General features: G+C 34.2%; 1 protein-coding gene across 2 annotated transcripts in view; it reads right to left on the bottom strand.

Moving 5' to 3' along the window:
- RANBP17 (RAN binding protein 17) overlaps positions 1–23,112 on the bottom strand; it is a 331,100-nt gene that overhangs the window by 243,143 nt on the left and 64,845 nt on the right. For both annotated transcript variants that reach the window (XM_072630957.1, XM_072630955.1), the window contains exons 13-14: positions 7,316–7,421; positions 2,441–2,576 (exon numbers count right to left, since the gene is read on the bottom strand). In XM_072630957.1, the coding sequence (XP_072487058.1) occupies positions 2,441–2,576; positions 7,316–7,421 (242 nt within the window). The remainder of the gene's footprint in view (positions 1–2,440; positions 2,577–7,315; positions 7,422–23,112) is intronic.

Genomic DNA, 23,112 nt, shown 5'->3' with positions numbered 1-23,112 from the left:
ATGTCTAAAACTGAATTCATTATAGTTTTTCCTAAAACCTCCTCTCTTTCAAACTTTCCCATTTTTGTTGAAAACATCATCATTCTTCCAATTTTCTAAGTTTGTAACCTTGCATTATTCCTAACTCCTCCCTCTCCCTTCACTGTATATCTGATCAGTTGCCATTTGTACCTGCACATATTCTCTCACACAAAACTCCTCTCTCCTCACATGGTCACTTATTACCTAACTGCAGGCTCTCATTCACCTCTCACCTTGATTATCATAACAACTTCTTAATTGTTCTCCTCTCATTTCTTACCACTCCACTCCATCATACTACACACTGCTGCAAAATTGATTTTCTTAAGCACAAATCTGATCATATGACATTTCTACTCCACCAACTCCACTTGTTCCTTTATTATAAACTTCTCAGTTTACCTTTTAATCCCTTTCACAACCTGTCCCCAATCTATATATTTAGCCTCCTCCTCTGAAACTCTGCAATCCAGTCAGCCTTCTCTGTTCTCCACATACAATATCTCATCTCCTGTCTCTGTGCTTTTGCTGTCTCACATGTCTGAAATGCACTCCTCCCTCACAATCCTTCTCTTCAAGACACAGTTGAGGCATCCTTTTTTGAATGAAGCCTTTCTTGATCTCCCAACAAAGTCCATCAGTACTCCACTAACTAAATTTCCTTAGATTGCGTCTATTGCAATCTGAATTTACTCTGTTACAAAAATTAATATAGCAAGTATCTAGTGAACTATGAGGAGAAGAATCAAGAGCAAAATTCAGTTACTTTATGATTCCCTTAACATACAAAAGCCATCATCAAAGAAAAATAAATTTGTTTGACATGATTACTTTTTTCTCACAAAGGCATACTAGTTGTTCATGACAAGAAGTAAGCTCTTTCAGGGCAGCAACTATTTTTGGTTTTATCTTTGGTGATATCCCTAACACTTAGCATAGTCCCTAGCACCAACATTTTGGTGTTATAAACAAGAGTCTTCATTTTATAAAAAGGATTTCCTACAGGATTCCTTTAAATGAGCTTTTCTAGGGCATTTACAAGATTCAACTTATCTGGCAATGTTGTTTAACAAAACAGTACCAGATTTAGAGTCAAAAAACTTGGGTTTCTGTCATAGATCTACCACACACTAGAGCTGTGCACCTCAGTTTTCTTATTTATAAAATGGATATCAATACCCACTTTGCGAGGATCAAATAAGATAATATATGTGGAATCTCTTTACAAAATTTACTCTCCTCATAATTCAGTTTCAAGTTAATCTTTGAGGAACACAACTTTGGAATAAAGTGAAAGGCACATGTATATGTACTTTTGTACCTTATCTCCATTTCTGTCTAATGTAATCTAATCAGTCTTAATGACAAGTAAAAATACATGCTACTAGTTTGTCCTATTCCTTTCTTATGGTATATTTTAGTGACAATTAAATACTGAAAAATAATCTTAATGAACTAAAGTCGAAGATGTTTCAAAATACAAGGGCAGAGGCCATGTCAAACTGCAGATAAATTTGGTTGAAGTGATTCAAACAACAATGCTAGGAGAATTCAACAAATACATTTTTCACTTCAGAATAAAGTCATTCTTGTCTAAAAATCACAGATGAACTGAAGTTAACATTAAAATTCCTTGGGAAAATGTCTAACAGCATAATGAAAACTATATCTTGAATTTTCAAGTGAGAAATTCTCTGACATTTCTAAAGCACAAACTAAATCTTAAAGAGATAAAAATATCCTTGGGACTGCTTATCATAGAGAGGTATTGAAAAGAATTACTGCACCAGTAAGAAAAAAATCCCAGACACATCTTACTCAATGTCACAAGACCTACTAAATATTGGCTTAGGGCTCATATAAATGCCTCTGATACTCTTCAAGATCAATTAATCTGGTCTTGCTGATGCTGTTCTTACAATATCTAGACAATGAGTGTCCCTTAGAGTTAAGGTGATTTAACTGCTACTTCTCAAAGATGCTGCTATTTATCATGCAGAAAAGCCAAGTAATGTGAGAAATAAAGTACAAACCACATAAGTGAGTAACTGTCAAAGGAACAGAACTATTAAAAGAATAAATCTTGTGTTCTCACCCTTGAAATATAACACAATATAACAAAATCCATTAAAACATTCAAAATAATCTTAACTATTTAATGAATATAACTGTTAAAAATATTCATGGATTACACACTAATCCTCAAAGAAAATGGAAAGCCCAAGCATAAATCAGGAAAATGAACTACAGATCATCTTCAATACCTCAAGGTCCTGAATTTCAATGCATAATGTATTCTCCCAAAGAAATCAGGCAAGCAACTTTTCCTTATTCTGCATATCAATCACCTTTATACATTTACATGCACCTTTTTCTTCATCTTAAGTGACAGTGGTTTAAATTAATTATAAAAACTTACCTTTGAGGTTCGCTGAAGTTGGTCACCCACATATGTTTTACGAAACTGATCCAAAAACCAAAGAATTGCAAGTTCTATTTTTTCATTACTACATCGAGGCAATTGGGCATCCAACAAAGATATAAGCTGAAAAACTCTTAAGATAAAATAAAAATATTTTTTAAGTAAAATATTGAAAAAAATAACACCATAAGAGCTATTTCTATGGCAATAACTTATAATCTTCCTACATTAAGTTACTTATAGGAAGAGATTACCTAATTAGGTACATACCCTGGGCATACTGATAATTTGATAAGTTGTACCTGATAAATATCAAATTTGAAAACTGGTTCACTGTAAGCCAGGGTTTTTTCTATTCAGAATTATTACATATAAATCATTTCCCCATTTTTATAGTAAATGCCCATTACACTACCTGGTATAGAGTTAGAGGTTAATAAGTGCTTGTTGATTGATATAAAAATACAAAATTGAAAGTTATAAACTTTCCACAGGTAGAATAACCAGAACAAAACTTGCTTTCAAGTTTTTCAGTATGTTAAAAAAAAAAACAACTTCCCAAACAATCCCTGCAGTCCTTTGCTGTTGTTCACACCTAAGCCTGATGAGATCTTTCAAATCAAAATACAATATTTTCTTCATGTTTAACATTCACAAAGAATGAAAATTCAAAGAGGTAGCAGGGTGAAAAACTGACTTATGCTGATGCAATAGCCTGAGAGGTTATGCAATTTTTTCCCCCAGCATCAACTTAAGAGCAGGAAACAGTTCAAAAAAAAGTCACTGGATCACTTTCTAAAACTACCTTTAATGATTCTGTTCACAGTTCACAACAATTTTAAATAAAATGTAAATGTTCACTGAAAATCCAAATAAATGACTATGGACTACATCCAAATAATGTACACAGAAGTATAGAATTTCAAGAGCTGGAAGGGACCTCAGTAGCCATCTAATCCAAATCCCTCAAAAAGCTCCACTAACAACACACTCAAGTGTGTTGAATTCAATCTTCAGTTGAGGACTTTCAGTGAAGACCTCAACACCACTTTTCACTTTTGGAAAGCTCTAATTATTAGGAAGTTTTTCTTTATCCTGATCAAAATTAGCTACATTGAAAGTTCCATTCAACTGCTCCTAGTTTCACCTGCTAAACAAAGAAGAAGAAATTGTCCTTCACCAGATGTTCTTCAAATACTTTAGAAAAGTAGCATTTGTTTTGGATTATCAACAATGTTAAAGAGTTAAATATAATCAATTTCATTATCACATTCTCTTTACTCAGAGTTTTGTTGCATCACGGCAGGAATGTGATAAAGAAAGACTCATGCATTAGACTGTTCCATAAATTGAAATATCAAATGAGTGAGAAAAATATTACTTTACTTTGAACTACAAAATAATTATTATAACACCAGGCAGCTTAAATACTTCAATAATAGTATAGACATTTAGAAGCTAATTGTGAAATCCTTTTAAATATTGGCTGAATTCTTCTGGCAAGTAGATAAGTTCAATATAAAAATGAATAGTAGATAACACATCAAGTGCATAAATTTTGCTCAGTGACTTGGAATATCTTCACACATTATTTACATTTTTAAGATAATAGAAAACTGATATTCCTTAATATAGAATCCAAATATTATAAAACACACAAATATGGTTACTACAAAGCAAAAATGTGAAGAAGTAAACTGAATTTAAGACTAAAGTGTCTCTTGCTATTTAAGGAGATGAATTAAAAATTATATTTATGATATAATTTAGTTTATCTGAAACACATTTTCTTCCTCTCCTTATTCTATGTAATTAAGCACTATTTAAGGAATCAAGCATTAAACACTGTTTCATGTCCCCATTAAAGTTCGATATTATTCACTCATTTGTTCAACAAACACCTCTTAAGAACCTCTGAGGAGAACATCACTGTCCTAAGCACTGGTGTGGAACTATGGGGTTTGGATAAGATAGAGCTTGCTCTCAAGGAACTTCCAATCTAGTAGTTGGGGAGAGTATGAAATAATTACCAAAAAAGACTGTGAGAGAAAGCACAATTATTTGAAATTTCTTAAATTTCTAACATTATTCTAAAAGACCTGGAAGAGTCAAATTACATTTTGCATTTAATTTGCCAATATGCTAATAACTAAAAAAGAAAATCATCCATTTTAATTCTTTTATTCCAAATATAATATCAAAGGCATTATAAATATTGAGTTGAAGAAAATATCAAATAGTCAATTTGTATCATTCATATATAAATTACATCAAACAGAAAAATGAAAATGGGTGTGAAAACACCTCAAATTACTCATAGAGAAATTCTATAGGGTTCAATTTAGGCATGACATTAACTCAGTGGAAGAATACTGAAATCTGCTAAATATTCTGATGAAAACTGAACTATTCAAATATCCAAATATTTTCAAATATCTCAGTGGTTGACATCCTTGACGAAGCTTCTGGAGGACAGGGTGGGAAAGTGGAGGTTGGCTAATATTTCCTCCTTTCCATCCAGATGCACAGCATCTTCATAGATCTGGTTTGTTTGTGCTGTATTAGTTTCATGGAATAATAGAGGACTTACATTGATTCAAGTTTTTAATAGTGTACCTGTTATGTTCAGAACACTGTGCTGGATGCTAAGGGAGACACAAATTTTATTTCTTTAATGACCTTTGTCCTTTAGGAGTTTTCAATCAAGTGAGGAAAATAAAATATGCATACAAGAAACTATAAAACAGGAAAAAAAACACCCTTTGCACTAGTTATCTCTGATTAGGGTCTGAATATCCAAGACATAAAAAGAATTAACAGAAATATCAAATAGTAAGAGCCAATCCCCCAAAAATAAGTGGTCAAAGGATATTAAAAAAACAAACAAACAACTGTTCACAAAAGAACTTCAGACTAGTGGAAAATAACTTCAAATTGTAAAGAGCCACCAAATCAAAATAACTGAGGGTCACTGTGAAAACAGATAAAGATATCAGAACATGGAAACAGTACTGGAGAGGCTATGATGAAAAGACAAGCATGCTAATACATTGTAGCTAAGGTTATGAATTTTTACAACTCTCTCTGGAAAGCAATTTGGAATTATGCTAAAAAAAAACTAAGGCCAGAAATGGCGGTGGATCGCTTGTGTTTAGGAATTTTGAGGTGCAATGGGGTTAAAGTTGATATGTGTCTGCACCAAGTCTGGAGACAGGATGGTGCGCCCTCAAGACTGGAGGGCTACTAAGCTGCCTAAGGTAGGCTAAACTGACTCAGGTCAAAAAAAAAAAATTAAAGCAAGTTAAAGTTTCTGTGCTAATTAAATATTGGGAGAAGGACTGTGAGTGGCCAATGAATTTCCAGTTTGGGTAAGACATAAAGAACACAAATGAACGTATACACACACACACACACACACACACACACACACAAACATATACACACACCCCAAAAACGTTCATTTTGTTTGATCTAGAGATCTCAATGCCAGGAATATTCACAAAAAAGGTAAAGACAGAATGAATAGAATGAGTAGTACTGTGCTAGATGAAATGAAGAATATGAAGAATTCAAGGCAATACAGAAAAGTTATATGAACTGCTACAAAATGAAATAACCAGAACTGTGAAAACATTATACACTATAATTATAACCATGTAAACATAATGGACACTAGCACAGAACTTAATGTGTAATTAGAATGACCAAGTTTGGTTCTGAAGAAAAGCTGAAACAATATGCCTCCCTCCCTTCATTTCAGGAGAAAGGGATGTGTGGAATAAGATATGAAATGTCAGCCAGAGTTTTGCTGAGCTGCTCTGTTATTCCTTTTCCTTCCCTAATCTTTGTTATAAGACAGGGCTCACTAGATGGGGATTGAGAAGTGATAAATTTGGAAGTGAATGTGTGGTTTAAAATAAATGGCAGTAATAAAAAGTATACAAATACCTCTAACACTATAACCCTGAAATATAGAATTTAAGTATATAAGTACATAAGTGCCATGACATTTCCCAGAAAGGAAAATCCTTTTCTTCCTAGGGCATATCAAGAAAAACTTGCCAGGTCAAATGAGAAAGGTCTTGAAGGATAAGTAGGATTTTTGGCTTGAAGGTAAGGAGTGGTAAGAATGATATATCCTCAGCTGCTCCCAAACTTGGCTACTGTAGGGAACTAAAGACTCAGGTTGTTACCTTCACTTCATGGCCATCTGCATACAAAAACAGTGAAGAGGAGCTCCAGGGACCCTTAATGGATCACAAAGGAAAAGTCAAGCAAGGAAGCTTCACTAAAATACATCACTAAGATAAAGGGTTCTTAATGCCCAGTTGCCTATCTTCCTACTATAGATAAATAAATCTCCTTCTGCTAATTGTTGAATTTTTTCTAAATGTCTCATTTTGCTCCAATATTGACTCTAAACTACCAGAGGACTGGTTTGAGTGAAGCCCTTAAACGACAGTTTAAGGAGTTTGGACTTTAATAGACAGTGAGGAGACATTAATAATTTTTAAGCAATAAAGTGATTAGACACATTCAAGTGAAAATAATAAGAGGAGGGAAAAGAGCAAAGGAGGACAATTAGGTCTCTATTATAACTATTATAATACTTGAAGCATAGGTTGGTGAGGATAAGGAAAAAAATGAGATAAATATCAAGGAGGTAGAATCTGTATAATGGGGTTACTGATTAATTGTAAGAGGAGAAGAAAAATGAAGAATCAAGAGAGATGCTAGAGTTTCATAAAGAGCTTAAGAGAACAGTGGTGCCATTCACAGGATGAGAGAATTCAAGAGGAAAAGAAGGAGGTTTAGGGTAAAAGGCTATATTAATTTTGCATATGACATTCTTTTAATTACCTCAGCACTTACCGGCAAGATAATTCTCCATCCATTGCATCATGTTCATCTGTACTAGTGTAAGTTAGTCTTCCTCCTACAACTGTACCAACTAAGTATACCAGCCATGCAAGACGTCCTAACATTGAAGAAAAAGAAAAGAATGTCAGAAAAAAACAAATTCAAAAGCAAAGCTGTATAGGATAAGTCAGTCTTCCCAACAGATGACTATAATAATCTATTTAAAAGCTTAGATCTTGGAGGACAGAGTGAAGTTGCTAGTTTTTATATATTTTCCAAAGTATTTGTTTCCTTGACATTTAAAGTGATTGTTGTTGTTGAGTCATTTCGGTCATGCCTGACTCTTTGCTGACCCCACTTGGGGTTTTCTTGGCAAAGATACTGGAGTGGTTTGCCATTTCCTTCTCCCGCTCATTTTACGGAGGATGAAACTGAGACAGACAGGGTTAAGTGACTTGCCTAGGGTCACACGCTTAGCAAATGTCTGAGGCCAGATGTGAACTTAGGTCTTCCTGACTTCCTGGTCAGGTATTCTATCTACTGTACCAACATATTAAACTGCCCAAAGATTTTCAAGGTGCTAATTAATGAAGTCTGAAAACAGTTTAAACTTTATTTTTCAAAAATAGCTAATGATTTTGGAATCTTGAACTGGTAGCTGAGAGTAATACACTGAAATCATAAATCTTTCCACTGAAATTCTTTCAATTTCAGTTTCAAGAGGCAATGGAGATACTGCCATAGTGATAAATTTACAGACTGAAGAATATTTTCTATTAAAAAAAACATCTAGTTTTATATCTGAATACACAGACATAAATTCAGCCATTATTTCATCAAATTCTCTAATTTTAAGTGGTTATGAATAATTCATGGCATATACACAATATCCAAAACATGCCATCATTGATGTTGGCTTTTTCAAAATATACTTGGAAAAGATAAGAAAGCCATTTTGGTAGGGCAAAATCAATTGCTTTTGTGCTGATAAAAAAATGTTAATGATCTGAGTTCTTCAAAAAGGTGTCAAATTTTAATACCTTGGAAAAACTGTGTTTTAATAAATAAGAACTAGAAGGAGGAAAGGCAGAAGCATACATTTTATCCAATTTTCCTGTAAATAGTGATAGTCATCAGTAGATAACCCTTAATCATTGTGTCCACTATGTACCTTAGTGTAGTCTCTGAGCAATTGAGGTAGAAAACTTCCTGCAGGGTTGGGTACATTCTGGGGATATCACATAGCAGAGCGGAATAAAACAAATTAAATTAAACCAAACCTTTTATGCAGCCCTGCTTCACACTATTAGTGAAGGGAAATTGATTGGACAAGACATCATCAACTCTAATTTGATCTCATAAAACAGAACCAAAATAATGAGCATGACAAAGAAATAATATATGAAAAAACTTAACTGAAGACAGTACAAGTAGGAGCTAAAGGCACTTCAAAAGTCACCATGTACATTTGGAAATATTTTATGGTATGTCTGAATATAAAAGCTCATAAAAAGAGGCAAGAAATCATTAAGAAAAAAATATAGCGGGAAGAATGTAATAGGGACATGAAGAGGAAAATGGAAGCTAACAGCTTTATTTCAACTTAGCAGTTATTAAAACCTAAAATCATTGTAAGAGATGAATATTAGTGCGAGTTATTTTTCTAATATATGAAGTTACAAGATCATAGATTCAGACTGGGAAAAGAGGTTAGGTCATCATGTTCAGTCTTCTCAATTTACAGATGAGGAAACTGAGGCCTAAAGATGTTAAGATTATCTACTCTATTGTTTATAAATAACAAGACAGAAATAACTTATTCTCAGTGACCAGAATATAAAATGAAATGCTTCACAGAATTTTATATAAACAATATTTCAAAAATAAACTCAGAACAAAATTAGATGACAAATGTGCCCCTGAATAGCTGTGTGCACTTCATGTCCATAAATATGCCAGATCACTTTACCATTACTCCAATGTGTACCCTTTTGTAAAATGAATAATGCTTTTGTAATGCAAATAGGTACCTCAATCTATTTCATTGGTTTAGATTTTTCCAGAACTGATTTTTCACAAAACAGTTATAAGTATAGCAGATTGCTTACACAGGACCCTTAAATAATATAGTTAATCTTTATTTCAAATGACAGGCAGGCTCTAATTATACAATTATTTCTTGACCACTTATTGTGCCTACCACACATTCCGACATTTGACTGTGCATTATTTTCTGATTGTATGATACTTCTTGTCTATGCAGACAGACTGGCTACTCCCTAGAGGGTCTCTTATTCCTTGTCTATCACTCATATAAACTAAACTGAATGCATAGTAAATGCCTAATGAATGTTTGTTGAATTGAAAATGAATGCCAACTTAACTCATTTGGATATATCATGACAGAAATACAGCAGTGATAAAAAGTCAGCAGAAACTGATTTTTACCTTTTCAAGAGTTAGTATCAGAACTAAAAAAAGGGATAGTTATTCAGAGTTCTGTTCTAAAGTAAGGGTCATGGCCTATAGGTCACAGTTTAAAAATCACTTTTATCTCAAAGGCTATACAGAAGCAGGCTTTGAGCTAGATTTTGCCCACAGGACATACTTTGTTGACCCTGATGTTAGAGGATGGCACCAAAAAGGTCAGATAATAGCGGTTCAGAACTTCTAAAATAGTACACTTCTTAAAACTTCCTTTATAAGTAATTTGTAATTCTACCACAATCAATTTCTGAAGACTATTGCAAAACCGGCCCAAATGCAAAGCCACTAAATTTATAAATACCTTTAGGTAAAGGGCAATGACTTTCCCAGTAATGGAAAAGATAAATATAGGAGATTATTTTTCCATTCCTTTAAATCATTTTATCATACCTAACACCAATGATCACATAAAGGTATTTATTTAAAAGAAAACCATGAAAATTTAGTTTGTAAAAGACTATCATTACTTTTTCTTAATTTTTTTTTATGAGATGTATTCACCTAAGGGGAAAAAAAAAACACCTAACGTTTCATGAGATGTATTCACCTAGGGAAAAGGACAGTATATGTCAACTTTCTTCCTGTCAATCATAATACATTTTGATATAAACACAGAAGTAATTCCTAGAAATACTTTTTGAATATTAATTTTCCAAAGATGCAAAAAAATCAAGTTAATATTTAAGGAGATATTAAATTCTCTATTTTCCAACTTTCCATTTTGACCCAATTTTTTCTGAAGTAGTGAAAGGAAATATCAAACTGAGAAAACACAAAAAAAACTTTTTATAAAAGTTTTATAAGGCGTAATAAAAAATCTTCTAAAAAAAGTTTAAAATATCTGGACAAATGCAATGGATTATATTCAATATCTGATTCTGAGAATCAAAATATGATGAAGTATTGCTGACAGTATCTTATCTTCAATTGATATTGAAAACACATTTGTGTACTAATATGTTGGGAAAAAAGAGGAAACATGGCATATAGAGAGGAGTCCTTGAAGCCAGGGTTCAAGTCTTGCCTTTGCTGTAGATTAGCTGTGTGACCCTGAAGAGGTCATTTAAATCTCTGAGTGCTCTAAGCACTCCAAGATTACATAAGTTCCACAGACAGTGCTGATTTGTATCAGTAGAAGGAATTTCCTTACCTGTGAATTCCTTATATCAATGAAATCACAGGTTCAGTCCCTGTTTTTCATTTTCACTTTTACTGGCTTAGAAAAAGTAATGAATTGAAAGAGTTGGTGGCAAATTGGAGATTTCCAACAAGGCATTCAAAGATGACATTACTCTTAAGAATGTGACTGAAAAAGGCCCAATGTGAATAGTTCTTTCCACTATATACAGGTAAAATTTTTATTTTTAGCTGGTTAGTTTCAGAATGAGTCACTGTTACAGTTCTCTCTTAGAGTGTGTCCACACTGAACCAAAAGAAATCACTGGAAAGTGAAAATGGGTCAACTAATCACAGTACTTCAAAAACTAAGGTTATATACTAACATATTCCAGAAGCAATGTGGTCTAGTAGAAAGAGAATTGATCTTAGACTTAGAAATTTTAGATTCAGATCTACATTCTGACACTAACTGGCTGTGTGATTATGGGCAAATCATTTACCTTCTCTAGCTGAAATAAAACAATGAAAATACTTGTATTACTTATCTTACAAGGCTGTGAGGAAAATCCTCTGGAAACTTTAAAAAACTATAGAAATATCCTTCTCATTGTTTTTAATAAGAACAGAGATGTCTATTTTTGATGCTCATGATAATGGACCAGACTAGCAAGGGCTAAAGTAGAAACTTTTTCTGAAGGATGTAGAGAATATATGTACAATGTATATAATAGCAATATCATTTAAAAAATAATTCCTTAGAACTGAAGAAGAATACCCAGAATGGTTCTCTAAAGATGTATGCATCTGAGTGAAAAAAAAAAATCTTAGCTAGCCACTTAGAAACTATGCCTATGATATAGTCCCTAACAAAAAACTACTTGTGATTCCATACCTGTGAAATGTATACTATAACTAAATTCATACTCCTTAGTCTTCACTATCTTACTAACTAGTTATGTGATCTTGGGTAAGCTACTTAAGTTAGATCAGTCTTAGTTTCTTCATATGTAAAATGAGATACTTAGACTAGATGATGTCTTCAATTCCTCTTTTGTTCAAAGAAAGACTTCTGAAATTTGATAATTCTATAATAGATAAAATTTGCAAAATACTCTCAAATCTTAAACAGGTGGTATTTTGAAGAAAAAGGATACAGCTCCATTTAGAAAGCACAGAAAAAATGTTTTCTATAAAACTATAGAAGGGAAAATACATAACAAATGTTGTTGAACAACCTTCAGCTCTTCAAATGCAAAGTATTCTTTCTTCTGAAGGTCTAGGTTTATTTTCAGCTTTCTTATTTGACTGAACGAATAGTGATATTTCTCATATTTAAAAACATTCAGTGAAATTTAAAGTATTAAGAGAAATTTATAACCTTCAAAGGGTTAAGTTCTTATTACTAAAATGCTGCCACAAAATTAAAGGATGTTTCCATGAACTCATACATCTTAGAGTATAGCACCTTCAAAAAAAAAAGTATTTACTGAAAGGTTTTCATTTGATCGCTATGTATATATGTGTAAAGGTCTCTACTTATTTTATGAGTCAAAATTTCCAACACAATTTTCTTTCTCCTCTGTTGCTCCTGAAATGTTCAATGTACTTGTTTTTGCAGCCTCTCAAGCAGGGAACATTTTTTTCCTTAACAAAATAATTATTGCTGTAATAATCTGTAATTATGGTTTATAACTGCAATAATCCCCAAGAAATCAGTCATTACCATAGATCACAAGTAATCGTTAACTACTGTTAATGACCTATTTCTTGGGGATTATTGTTTTAGTAAACCATGACTGTATCACTGCAGATATGGAGGAGCAAGACAATATAATACAAATGAGATCATAATGTAATAATAAACTTATTTTGTAACATTAAAAGCCATTAAGCATCTAAATTAAAGTACATATAACGAGGGGATATAATTTTCACTGTTCAACACTAACTGAAGTGTTTAGCCTGCACAAAAGAAATTGAATATTACTACATGGTAATACAAATTAAAGCTACATTAAATATTTGCTAATACAAAATAATTTCAAAGGATTGATCAGACCACAGATTTCCTGAATAAAGTGCAAGACCTCATGAGGTCCACCAGTTGACTTTCTGACTTGAGACAGAATAAAATCCAATTCTAAAAAAAAAAAGTTTCTACAATACATTTTCCTCCCTCCCTCTACCCCTTTCCCCCCATCCCAAGGATATATAAAAAGGAGTTATTGTTAAGAGCCTGAACAGTAAGGGTTTGGATTACTTTATATAAGAAGTGTATCTCTAAAATGTTGTATACAAAATGAATCATATTTTGAACATTCTACAAAATTTAGAAATTTGGGACTTGGAAGGGTCCTCAGAGATCATGTTATTTGACCCAGAGGGATTAAGTAACCTGTCCATGTACAATGGCTAGCTAGCTGCAAGGTTTAGTCTCCTAGACCAGTCTTTCCATCATTCTGTGAACTTCCAAAGAGGTTCTTTTGGAAAGTGAAGATATTTTTCCTAAAGCAAATAATTATTCCCTAAGTTATCTTCAATTGAATTCATTCAACAAGCATTTCTTAAATGCCTGTTATGTGTCAGGCACCACAATAGGTAGTGTGGATACAAATACAAAGTGAAAATGGTCTCCATCTTCAAGGAACTCACATTTTACCACAGGAAACAACATGCAGACAGACCAAGAGTGAAGAAACCAACCCAATTTCCTTTCTTCATAGGGTTACTTGGCCTATAAAAGGGAAGGTATAGGCATATTGTATGTAGTTTTTAGCAAGGTATTTGATCAAATTTCTCCTGTTATTCTTGGGAATAAGGTGTAGACTTTTAGGCTAGATAACAGTACAGTTAGGGAGATTAAAAAACTTAGGCAGGTAAAAAAAATAGGCAGATTTAATGACTAGACCCCAAAAGTAGTGATTCATGCATGGAACAATGTAAATCTAGACTGAGATCTGTAATGGTTTGCCCTTGGCCCTATGTTCTATTGGGCAAAACATATATGACATGTATGGAGATGTCTTAAGCTAGGTTTAATGACAGAAATGGGATCCAAGAAGATCTCAACAAGTTAACAGACTAGTCCAGATTTAAAATAATGATGTTTAGAGATAAGTATAAGTAATTGTTTGGGGTTGTGGTAGGGAAGAGACATGAAAGTTGTCTTTGAAGTATCTGAAAAGTCATCACATGAAAGAAAAATAAAGCTTGATCTACTTAGCCACAGTGGGGAGAATTAGGAGTAATGAGCAGAAATCATAAAGAAGTAAGTTTATATAAGGAAAAGTTTTCTAACAATTGGGGTTAAACAAAAGTTGCTTTAGGAAGTAGGGGACTTCTGTTCTTTGGAATTCTTCAAGAAAAAAACAGACCACCACTTTATGGCATAGGAGATTCTTATTCAAATATATGCTGGAACAGATGATGTCTTAAGTCCCTTCCAATTCTATGATTCCCATACATGGATGCAAAAATTAACTGCAAAAGCACAGGATGACTCCCTTGCTCAAGAAACTCCAGGAAGTGTCAATAATAAATGGTAGAGCAGAGAAGCACTCAACTAAGCTCTCCCAAATTTCCCTCTAAACAACTCTAAAATAATGCTTCAAATCAAATTCTGTAATGTCAGAACCAACAAAAAATGGGGTGAAACAATTTTTCAGCCCAAGACAATTTAGGACATCAGCAAAAAAGATGTGTCTCAGGTGTGATGGTGGGCCCTGGGAATAGAGCTCAGGCAGCTCAGGCCATGCCACAGGAGCAGCTGCATTGATGGTGGGAGTAGCTGCATTGGTGGCAACCAGCAGCAGTTTCCAGAGTTATCATCCTTCACTCAGAGGTTGTTGGGGTCAGAGGCTGAAAGAGATTGCAGAGGACTCTTTACTTGTGCTGGGTTCATGAACCTAATGCATTGCCCATAAGCAGTTCTGGGTTGCAGCCTTAAGACTAAAAGGAGCAAAAGCATTTGTAGCCACGGGAAGCAGGGGCCCAGGTCACAGTTTCAGCAAGAAAAGGAATGCTTATGGTGGTTCACACTAGCGTAGGGACCCTAATCTCAATTTCAATACAGAGGGGAGTACTAGCAATTAAGGCTGCAGAAGAGGGGGGCCCTGGTCACAGTCACAAGGCCAGGAGGAGTGCTCATGCTGATAGCTACAGGGGATAGCTACCTTTCCTGGGTAAAAATCAGAGCACAGGCCAGGAAAGCAGTGACCATAATACCTCTTAAATCATATCACTTTGGAAGCCTGGAAAACCTACAGACCCCTACAGCTAGCTCTGAAGACAACACCAAGAAAAGACTGAAGTTTGGACAGTGTCCTTCCACTCCAGAAGCAAAGCCCAACTTAAACATAAAGTTACAAGTTAAGAAATAGGCTAGAAAAATGATCAAGCAATAACAAAAAGAACCTGACCATAACAAGTTACTACAGTGACAGGGAAGATCAAGACAAAAACCCAGAAGATAAAAAAGGCAAAGCAACTAAAAGCAAAGCCTCAAGAAAAAAAATGAATAAGATGCAGACCCACAAGAATTCCTAGAAGAGCTCAAAAAGGATTTAAAATCAAGTAAAACAGATGGAAGAAAAATTGGGAAATGAAATGAGAATGATGCAAGAAAATTATGAAAAGACAGTCAGAAGCTTAGTAAAAGAGACTCAAAAATACTAATGAAAATAACACCTTAAAAAATAGAATTATAGAATAGAATTGGCCAAATGAAATGGGAGATACAAAAATTCACTGAAGAAATGAACTTCTTAAGAAATAGAACTGGGGAAGGGGGGGCCAGCAGGCAGAGCCAAGATGGTGACATAGAATCAGGGACTTGCTAGAGTTCTCCCCCCAAACCCCTAAAAAAACCCTATAAAAATGACTCCAAACAAATTCTAAATCAGGAGAAGCCACAAAAGGACAGAATGAAGCAAATTTCCATTACAAGACAATCTAGAAGGTTCTATCACACCAGGTTGGAAGAGGAGCACAGTTTGGTGTGGGCTGGGGCAGGCCTTAGGGGACTGAACTGCTGGCAGCTGCTGTAATTTCCAGACTTCTCAACTCACAAATGCCAAAGAGAGTTTTGAAGGTCAGTGGGAAGGGTCTCTCACTTGGCTGAGAGGGGAGCATGATCTAGCTCCAACCCAAACCCGGGTTCGGCCCTGGCCCCAGTCCCAGGGTGGCAGCAACCACTGCTGAAGTAAAGGCTTCTTCTGGAGCTCTACACTAAACAAAAGGCTCAAAAGACAAGTAACTGGCTGGGAATATGAGCAAACAGGGGAGAAAGAAACAGACTATAGAGTCTTATTTTCTTAGTGAAAAAGGTATTTTCTTACATCATTGGCAATGAGGAAGATCAAAACTAGAAGAAAACAAAGCCAAAAAGCTCCTCCATCCAAAGCCTCTAAGAAAAATATGAACTGGTCTCAGGTCATGGGAGAGCTCAAAAAGGATTCTGAAAATCAAGTAAGAGAAGTAGAGGAAAAATTGGGAAGGAAAATGAGAGTGATGCAAGAAAATCATGAAAAATGAGTCAACAGCTTGCTAAAGGAAACACCCAAAGGTGCTAAAGAAAATAACACCTTTAAAATTAGTCTAACCCATTGGCAAATGAGATCCAAAAAGCCAATGAGGAGAGGAATACCTTAAAAAGCAGAATGAGCCAAATGGCAAAAGAGGTCCAAAAACTCACTGAAGAATACAAATCCTTCAAAATTAGAATGAAGCAAATGGAAGCTAATGACTTTATGAGAAATCAAGAAATTATAAAACAAAACCAAAAGAATGAAAAAATAGAAGACAACGTGAAATATCTCTTTGGAAAAACCACTGACCTAGGAAATAGATCCAGTAGAGATAATTTAACAATTATTGGACTACCTGAAAGTCATGATGAAAAAAAGAGCCTAGACATCATTTTTTCAAGAAATTATCAAGGAAAACTTTCCTGATATTCTAGAATGGGAGGATAAAATAAAGATAGAAGGAATCCACCAATCACCTCTGGAAGGAAATCCTAAAAGGAAAACTCCTAGGAATATTGTAGCCAAATTCCAGAGTTCCCAGGTCAAGGAGAAAATATTACAAGCAGGCAGAAAGAAACAATTCAAGTATTATGGAAACACAATCAGGATAACACAAGATTTAGCAACTTCTACCTAAGGGATCAGAAGGCTTGGAATATGACATTCCAGAAGTCAAAGGAGATAGGATTAAAGCCAAGAATCTACCTACTCAGTAAAACTAAGCATAATATTTCAGGGGAAAAAAAAAATGGAACTTCAATGAAATAAGGACTTCTAAGCATTTCGTTGAAAAGACCAGAGCTGAATAGAAAAATCTGACTTTCAAATAAAGAATCAAGAGAACCATGAAAAGGTAAACAGGAAAGAGAAATTATGAGAGACTTACTAAAGTTGAACTTCTTACATTCCTACACGGAAAGATGACTTTTGTAATTCTTGAGACCTTTCTCAGTATTAGGATAGCTGAAGCGAATAAATGTATGTATGTGTGTGTATGTATATATATATAAATGTGTGTATGTATATATATAAATGTATGTATGTATATATATACATATATATACACACACATATATACATATATATACGTATATATATGGAGAGGGGGAATTCACAGAGTGAGTTGAATATGAAGGAATGTATCTAAAAAAGAAAATTAAGTGTTGAGAAAACTGTACTAGAAGAAAGATAAAGGGAGAGGTTGAATGTAGTAAATCATCTCACATAAAAGAGGCAAGAAAGAGTTTTACAATTGAGAGGAAGAAGGGGAAGATAAGAAGGAATAAGTGAGCCTTCCTTTAATCAGATTTGGCTTCAGAAGGGAATAGCACACACACTCAATTGAGTATGCAAGTTTATCTTACCCTACAGGAAAGCAGAGGGGAAGGGGATAAGAGAAGGGGGGTAATAGAAGGGACAGCAAATTGGGGGAAGGGGTAATTGGAAGCAAACACTTTGGTAGAGGGATTGCTCAAGGGAGAGAACAGAATAAATGGAGGGTGGGATAGGACAGAGGCAAATATAGTCAGTCTTTCACAATATGACTGTTATGGACGTGTCTTGCATGACTACACATGTATCACCTATATCTAATTACTTGCCTTCTCAATGAGGGTAGATGGGGAGGGTGGAAAGGAGAGAGTGTGGAACTAAAAGCTTTAAAAATGAATGTTAAAAATTGTTTTTACATGCAACTATGAAATACAATATACAGGTAATGGAGTTTAGAAATCTATCTTGCCCTACAGGAAAAGAGAAGGGAAAAGGATGGAGGGGGCTTTGATGGAAGGGAGGGAAAATTGGAGCAAAAGGGTAATCAGAGTACATGCTGTGCTGGGGTGGGGGGGAGAGGGGAGATGGGAAGAAAATTTGAAATTCAAAATTTTGTGGAAGTAAATGTTGAAAACTGAAAATAAATTTTTAAAATGGAAAGAGAATTGGTCAAATGGAAATGGAGGTACAAAAACTTACTGAAGAAAATAACTCCTTAAAAATTAGAGTTGGGTAAGTATTAACTTTGTGAGACACCAGAAACAATACAACAAAACTAAAAGAAGGAAAAAATAGATGACACTGTGAAATATCTCACTAGAAAAACAACCAACCTGAAAAATAGATCCAGAAGAAATAATTTAAGAATTATTGGACCAGTCTGAAAGCCATGATAAAAAAAAAAAAGAGCCTAGACATCAGCTTTCAAGAAATTATCAAGGAAAACTGCCCCAATATCTTAGAATCAGAGGGTAAAACAGAACCCACCAATCATCTCCTGAAAGAGACCTCAAAATGACAAATGCCAGGAATATTATGGCCAAATTCCAGAGCTTCTAGGTCAAGGAGAAGATATTGCAAGCAGCCAGAAAGAAACAAACCATATATGGAATCAGAGTAAGGATCACACAAGATTAAGCAGCTTCCACATTAAAAGATCAGAGGGCTTACAATATGATATTCCAGAAAGTGAAGGAGCTAGGATTATAATCAAGAATAATCCATCAAACAAAACTGGGTATGATCCATTAGGAGAAAAAGGTAGAGATTTAATGAAATAGGAGACTTTCAAGCAGTCATGATGAAAAGAACAGAGCTAAATAGAAAATGTGAGTTTCAAACATAAAACTCAACATGAGCATAAAGAGGTAAATTTTATATTTTAATATGTAAAATAAATAATTGTAACTCCTAAGAACTTTATAATTATTAGGGCAGTTAGAAGGAGTCTACACAGACCGAAGACATAGATATGAGATAACTATGATGGGATGATTAAAAAACAATAAAATTAAGAAGTTGGAAAATGGAGGAGGAAAGAAGAGGAAGATTGGTGGAAAATATCTCACAGGAAAGAGTTTCAAAAGGAAGAGCTTTAACAATGGAAGAGGGACTTCTGGGAGTCAAGATTGGTGGAGTAAGCAGTAAATCACTGTAACTCTCCCACATTCACCTCCAAACAACCATAAAATAGTGCCCCAAACCAAATCCTGGAACAGAAGAACCAGCAAAAAATGAGATGAAACAATCTTTTAGCCCAAAAAATTTGTGAATTAGCAAGAAAGATCTGTGTCATTTGGGTAAAAGTTCAGAACAGGAAGTATCCCAGCAAGCCAGCAGCAAGCCCTAGCTCAGCAAACCAGTGGGACATCCTGAGCCTGAGTGAAATGGAAAAAGAAATACCAGGACCCCACTCCCCCCATGTGCCTCCAAGGAATGGGGAGACTCCAACTCCAAGAACCTCCATATGCTTCCACATAGCACCAGGCAAAAGGCAGCCTCTAGTAGTCAGACCTCCACGTGCTTCAGTATAGCGCCCTGGGGAAACACAGAAATGTCCCTACCTCAGCACACACCAGACACCAGCACTAGGATCCCAGTTCAGTACTGGGTGAATTGTCAGACCCCCTACAGCCTCCAGCAGTGCCAGCCATCCCCACCTCCTCAACCCAGTACCAAACATGAGGGTCTCCTGAGGGACTCAGGGTAACATCAGTGCAGCACCAAGTAAACAGCCAGGGACTGCAGCCGCTAGCATGAGAAGCCTGAGACACTGCTCCTTTCACCCTCAGTGAAAAAGAAAGGAAAAACATCAAAAAAGATGAAGAAAAAAGAACAAAAAAAGAATCTGACCATAAACAGTCATTACAGTGATAGGGAAGATCAAGACACAAACTCAGAAGAGGACAATAATGTCAAAATATCTATGGGCAAAATCCCAAAGAAAATGGGAAGTGGACTCAAGTCCAGAAAGAATTCATGAAAGAGCTCAAAAAGGAGTCTAAAAATCATACAAAAGAGGTAGAAGAAAAACTGGGAAAAGAAATTAAAGTGATACAAGAGAACTATAAAAAGAGTCAGCAGCTTAGAAAAAGAAAACTCCTTAAAAAGTAGGATTGGCCAAATAGAAAAGAAGATATAAAAATTTACTGAAGACAACTCAAAAAGTATAATTGGCCAAATAGAAAAAAAGTAGTACAAAAAAAGCTAACTGAGGAAAACAACTCCTTCAAAGTTAGAATTGGGTAAGTGGAAGCTAATGACTCTATGAGACATCAAGAAAAAAATTTGAAATAAATTCAAAAGAGTGAAAAAATAGAAGAAAATGTAAAATATCTCGTTGGAAAAACTGATCTGAAAATAGAACCAAGAGAGACTATGTCAGAATCACTGGACACCCTGAAAGTCATAATTTAAAAACACACTTTTGAGGAGGAACAGAGCACAAAAAAGAGAAGGATAAACAAGGGCAAAAGAGGATAAATGGAAATACATAATTAATAATCCTAACTGTGAATATGAATGAGATGAACTCACCCATAAAACAGAAGCAGATAGGAGAATGGATTAAAAACCAGAATCCAATAATATATAGTTTACAAGAAACACACTTGAAGAAGAGTAAAATCATGGAGGCAAAGCAGAATCTACTATGCTTCAGCTGAAGTAAACAAAACAAAAAGACAAAAAAAGAAACAGCTAGCAATAATGATCTTAGACATATAAAAAACAAAAATAGAACTAATTAAAAGAGATAAACAGGAAAACTACATTTTGCCAAAGGGTGCCATAGACAATGAAGTAATATCAATACTAAACAGATACGCATCAAATGGCATAGCATCCCAATTCTTAAAGGAAAATTTAAATGAGTCACAGGAGGAAACAGTAAATTTATACCAACGGGAGACCTCAGCATCCCCTTCAGAACTACATACATCTAACCATAAAATAAGCAAGAAAGAAGTTGAGGTGAATAGAATTTTAGAAAAGTTAGATATGACAGACCTCTGGAGAAAACTGAATGAGAACAGATAGGAGTATATTTTTTTCTTAGCTGTACATGGTACCTTAGCAAAAAGTGACCATGTATCCAGGCATAAAAACCTCAAAACTAAATATAGAAAAGCAGAAGTATTAAATGTATTCTTTTCAGATCATAATGCAATAAAAACCATATTCAATAAAGGGCCATAGAAACATTAAAAATTAATTGGAAACTTAATAATCTAATCCTAAAAAATTAGTGGGTAAAACAACAAATCATAGAAAGTCAATAATTTCATAAACGAGAATGACAACAAGGAGACAACATAGCAAAATTTATGCAATGAAGCTAATGCAGTACTTAGGGGAAAATCTATATTTCTAAATGCTTAATAAATAGAGAAATAAAATAGAGAAAGAGCAGGGCAATAATTGGGCATGTAACTAAACAAACTAGAAAAAGAACAAATTAACTCCCCCTCAATTAAGGACCAAAATAGAAATCCTGAAAATCAAAGGAGAAATTAATAAAACTGAAAGTAAGAAAGCCACTGAACTAATAAATAAAACCAGGGGCTGATTTTATGGGGGGGAAAAGCCTAAGAAATAGATAAACCATTGGTTATTTTGATTCTATAAAAGAAAGAAAGTGAAATTAACGGTATCAAAAATGAAAAGGGTAAATTAACCATCACTGGCGTGGAAATTAAAACAATTAATAGGAGCTATTCTGCCCAATTATATGTCAATAAAACTGACAATCTAAATGAAATGGATAAATATTTCTAAAAATATAAATTGCCCAGATTAATAGAAAAGGAAATAAAATATTTAAATAATCCTTTCTTACAAAAAGAAATTGAACAAGCCATAAATTATCTCCCTAAGAAAAAATTACTGGGACCAGATAGATTCACGAGTGAATTCTACCAAACAAACATAAACTATTTGAAAAAAAATTAGGTAAATAAGGAGTTCTGCCAAATTCCTTTTATGCCCTTTATTTAGCTATTATCTAAACTAGGATGAGCAAGAACAGAGAAAGACAACAATAAACCAACTTTCTTAATGTATATTGATGCAAAAATGTGAAATAAAATACTAGCAAGAAGATAACAGGAATATATCACAAAGATCTTTTACTGTGACCAGATGGAATTTATACCATGGATGCATGGTTGGTTTAACATTAGGGAAATCTACCAATATAAATGATCATATCACTAACAAAAATTATGATTATCTCAATTGATGCAGGAAAAGTTTTTAACGAAATACAACACTCATTCCTATTAACAACACTAAAAAACAGAAATGAATGGAACTTTTCAAGATGACAAGTAGCATATATATCTAAAACCATCAACGAGCATTATCTGTAAATGGATTTAAGCTAAAAGTCTTTCCAGTAAGGTCAGGGTTTTGTGAAGCAAGGATGCTCATTATCAACACTATTATTCAATTATTGTACTAGAAATGCTAGCCATAAGCAATAAAACCATAAAAAGAAATTGAAGGATTACAATAGACAATGAGGAAATAAAACTATCACTCTTTGTATCTGATATGGTAGTATACTTACAGAATCCTAGAGAATCAACTAAAAAACTAGATGAAATAACTAACAACTTTGGAAAAATTGCAGGATATAACATAAACCTATGTAAATTATCAGCATTTCTATTAATACCAACAAAGTTCTGCCAGAAGAGACATTTAAAATAACTGCAGTAAAATACTTGGGAGTCTATCTGCCAAGATAAACCCACAAATTATATGAACAATTATGAAACACTTCTCACACAAATGAAGTCAAATCTAAACAAGTGGAGAAATATTAATGACTTCTGGGTAGGATAATACAATGTAATAAAAATGACAATTCCACGTAACTTACTTATTCAGTGCCATACCAATCAA

This window comes from Notamacropus eugenii, chromosome 1, assembly GCF_028372415.1.
Source record: "Notamacropus eugenii isolate mMacEug1 chromosome 1, mMacEug1.pri_v2, whole genome shotgun sequence".
NCBI lineage: Eukaryota > Metazoa > Chordata > Mammalia > Diprotodontia > Macropodidae > Notamacropus > Notamacropus eugenii.
This window is presented reverse-complemented; position numbering and strand designations above follow the sequence as displayed.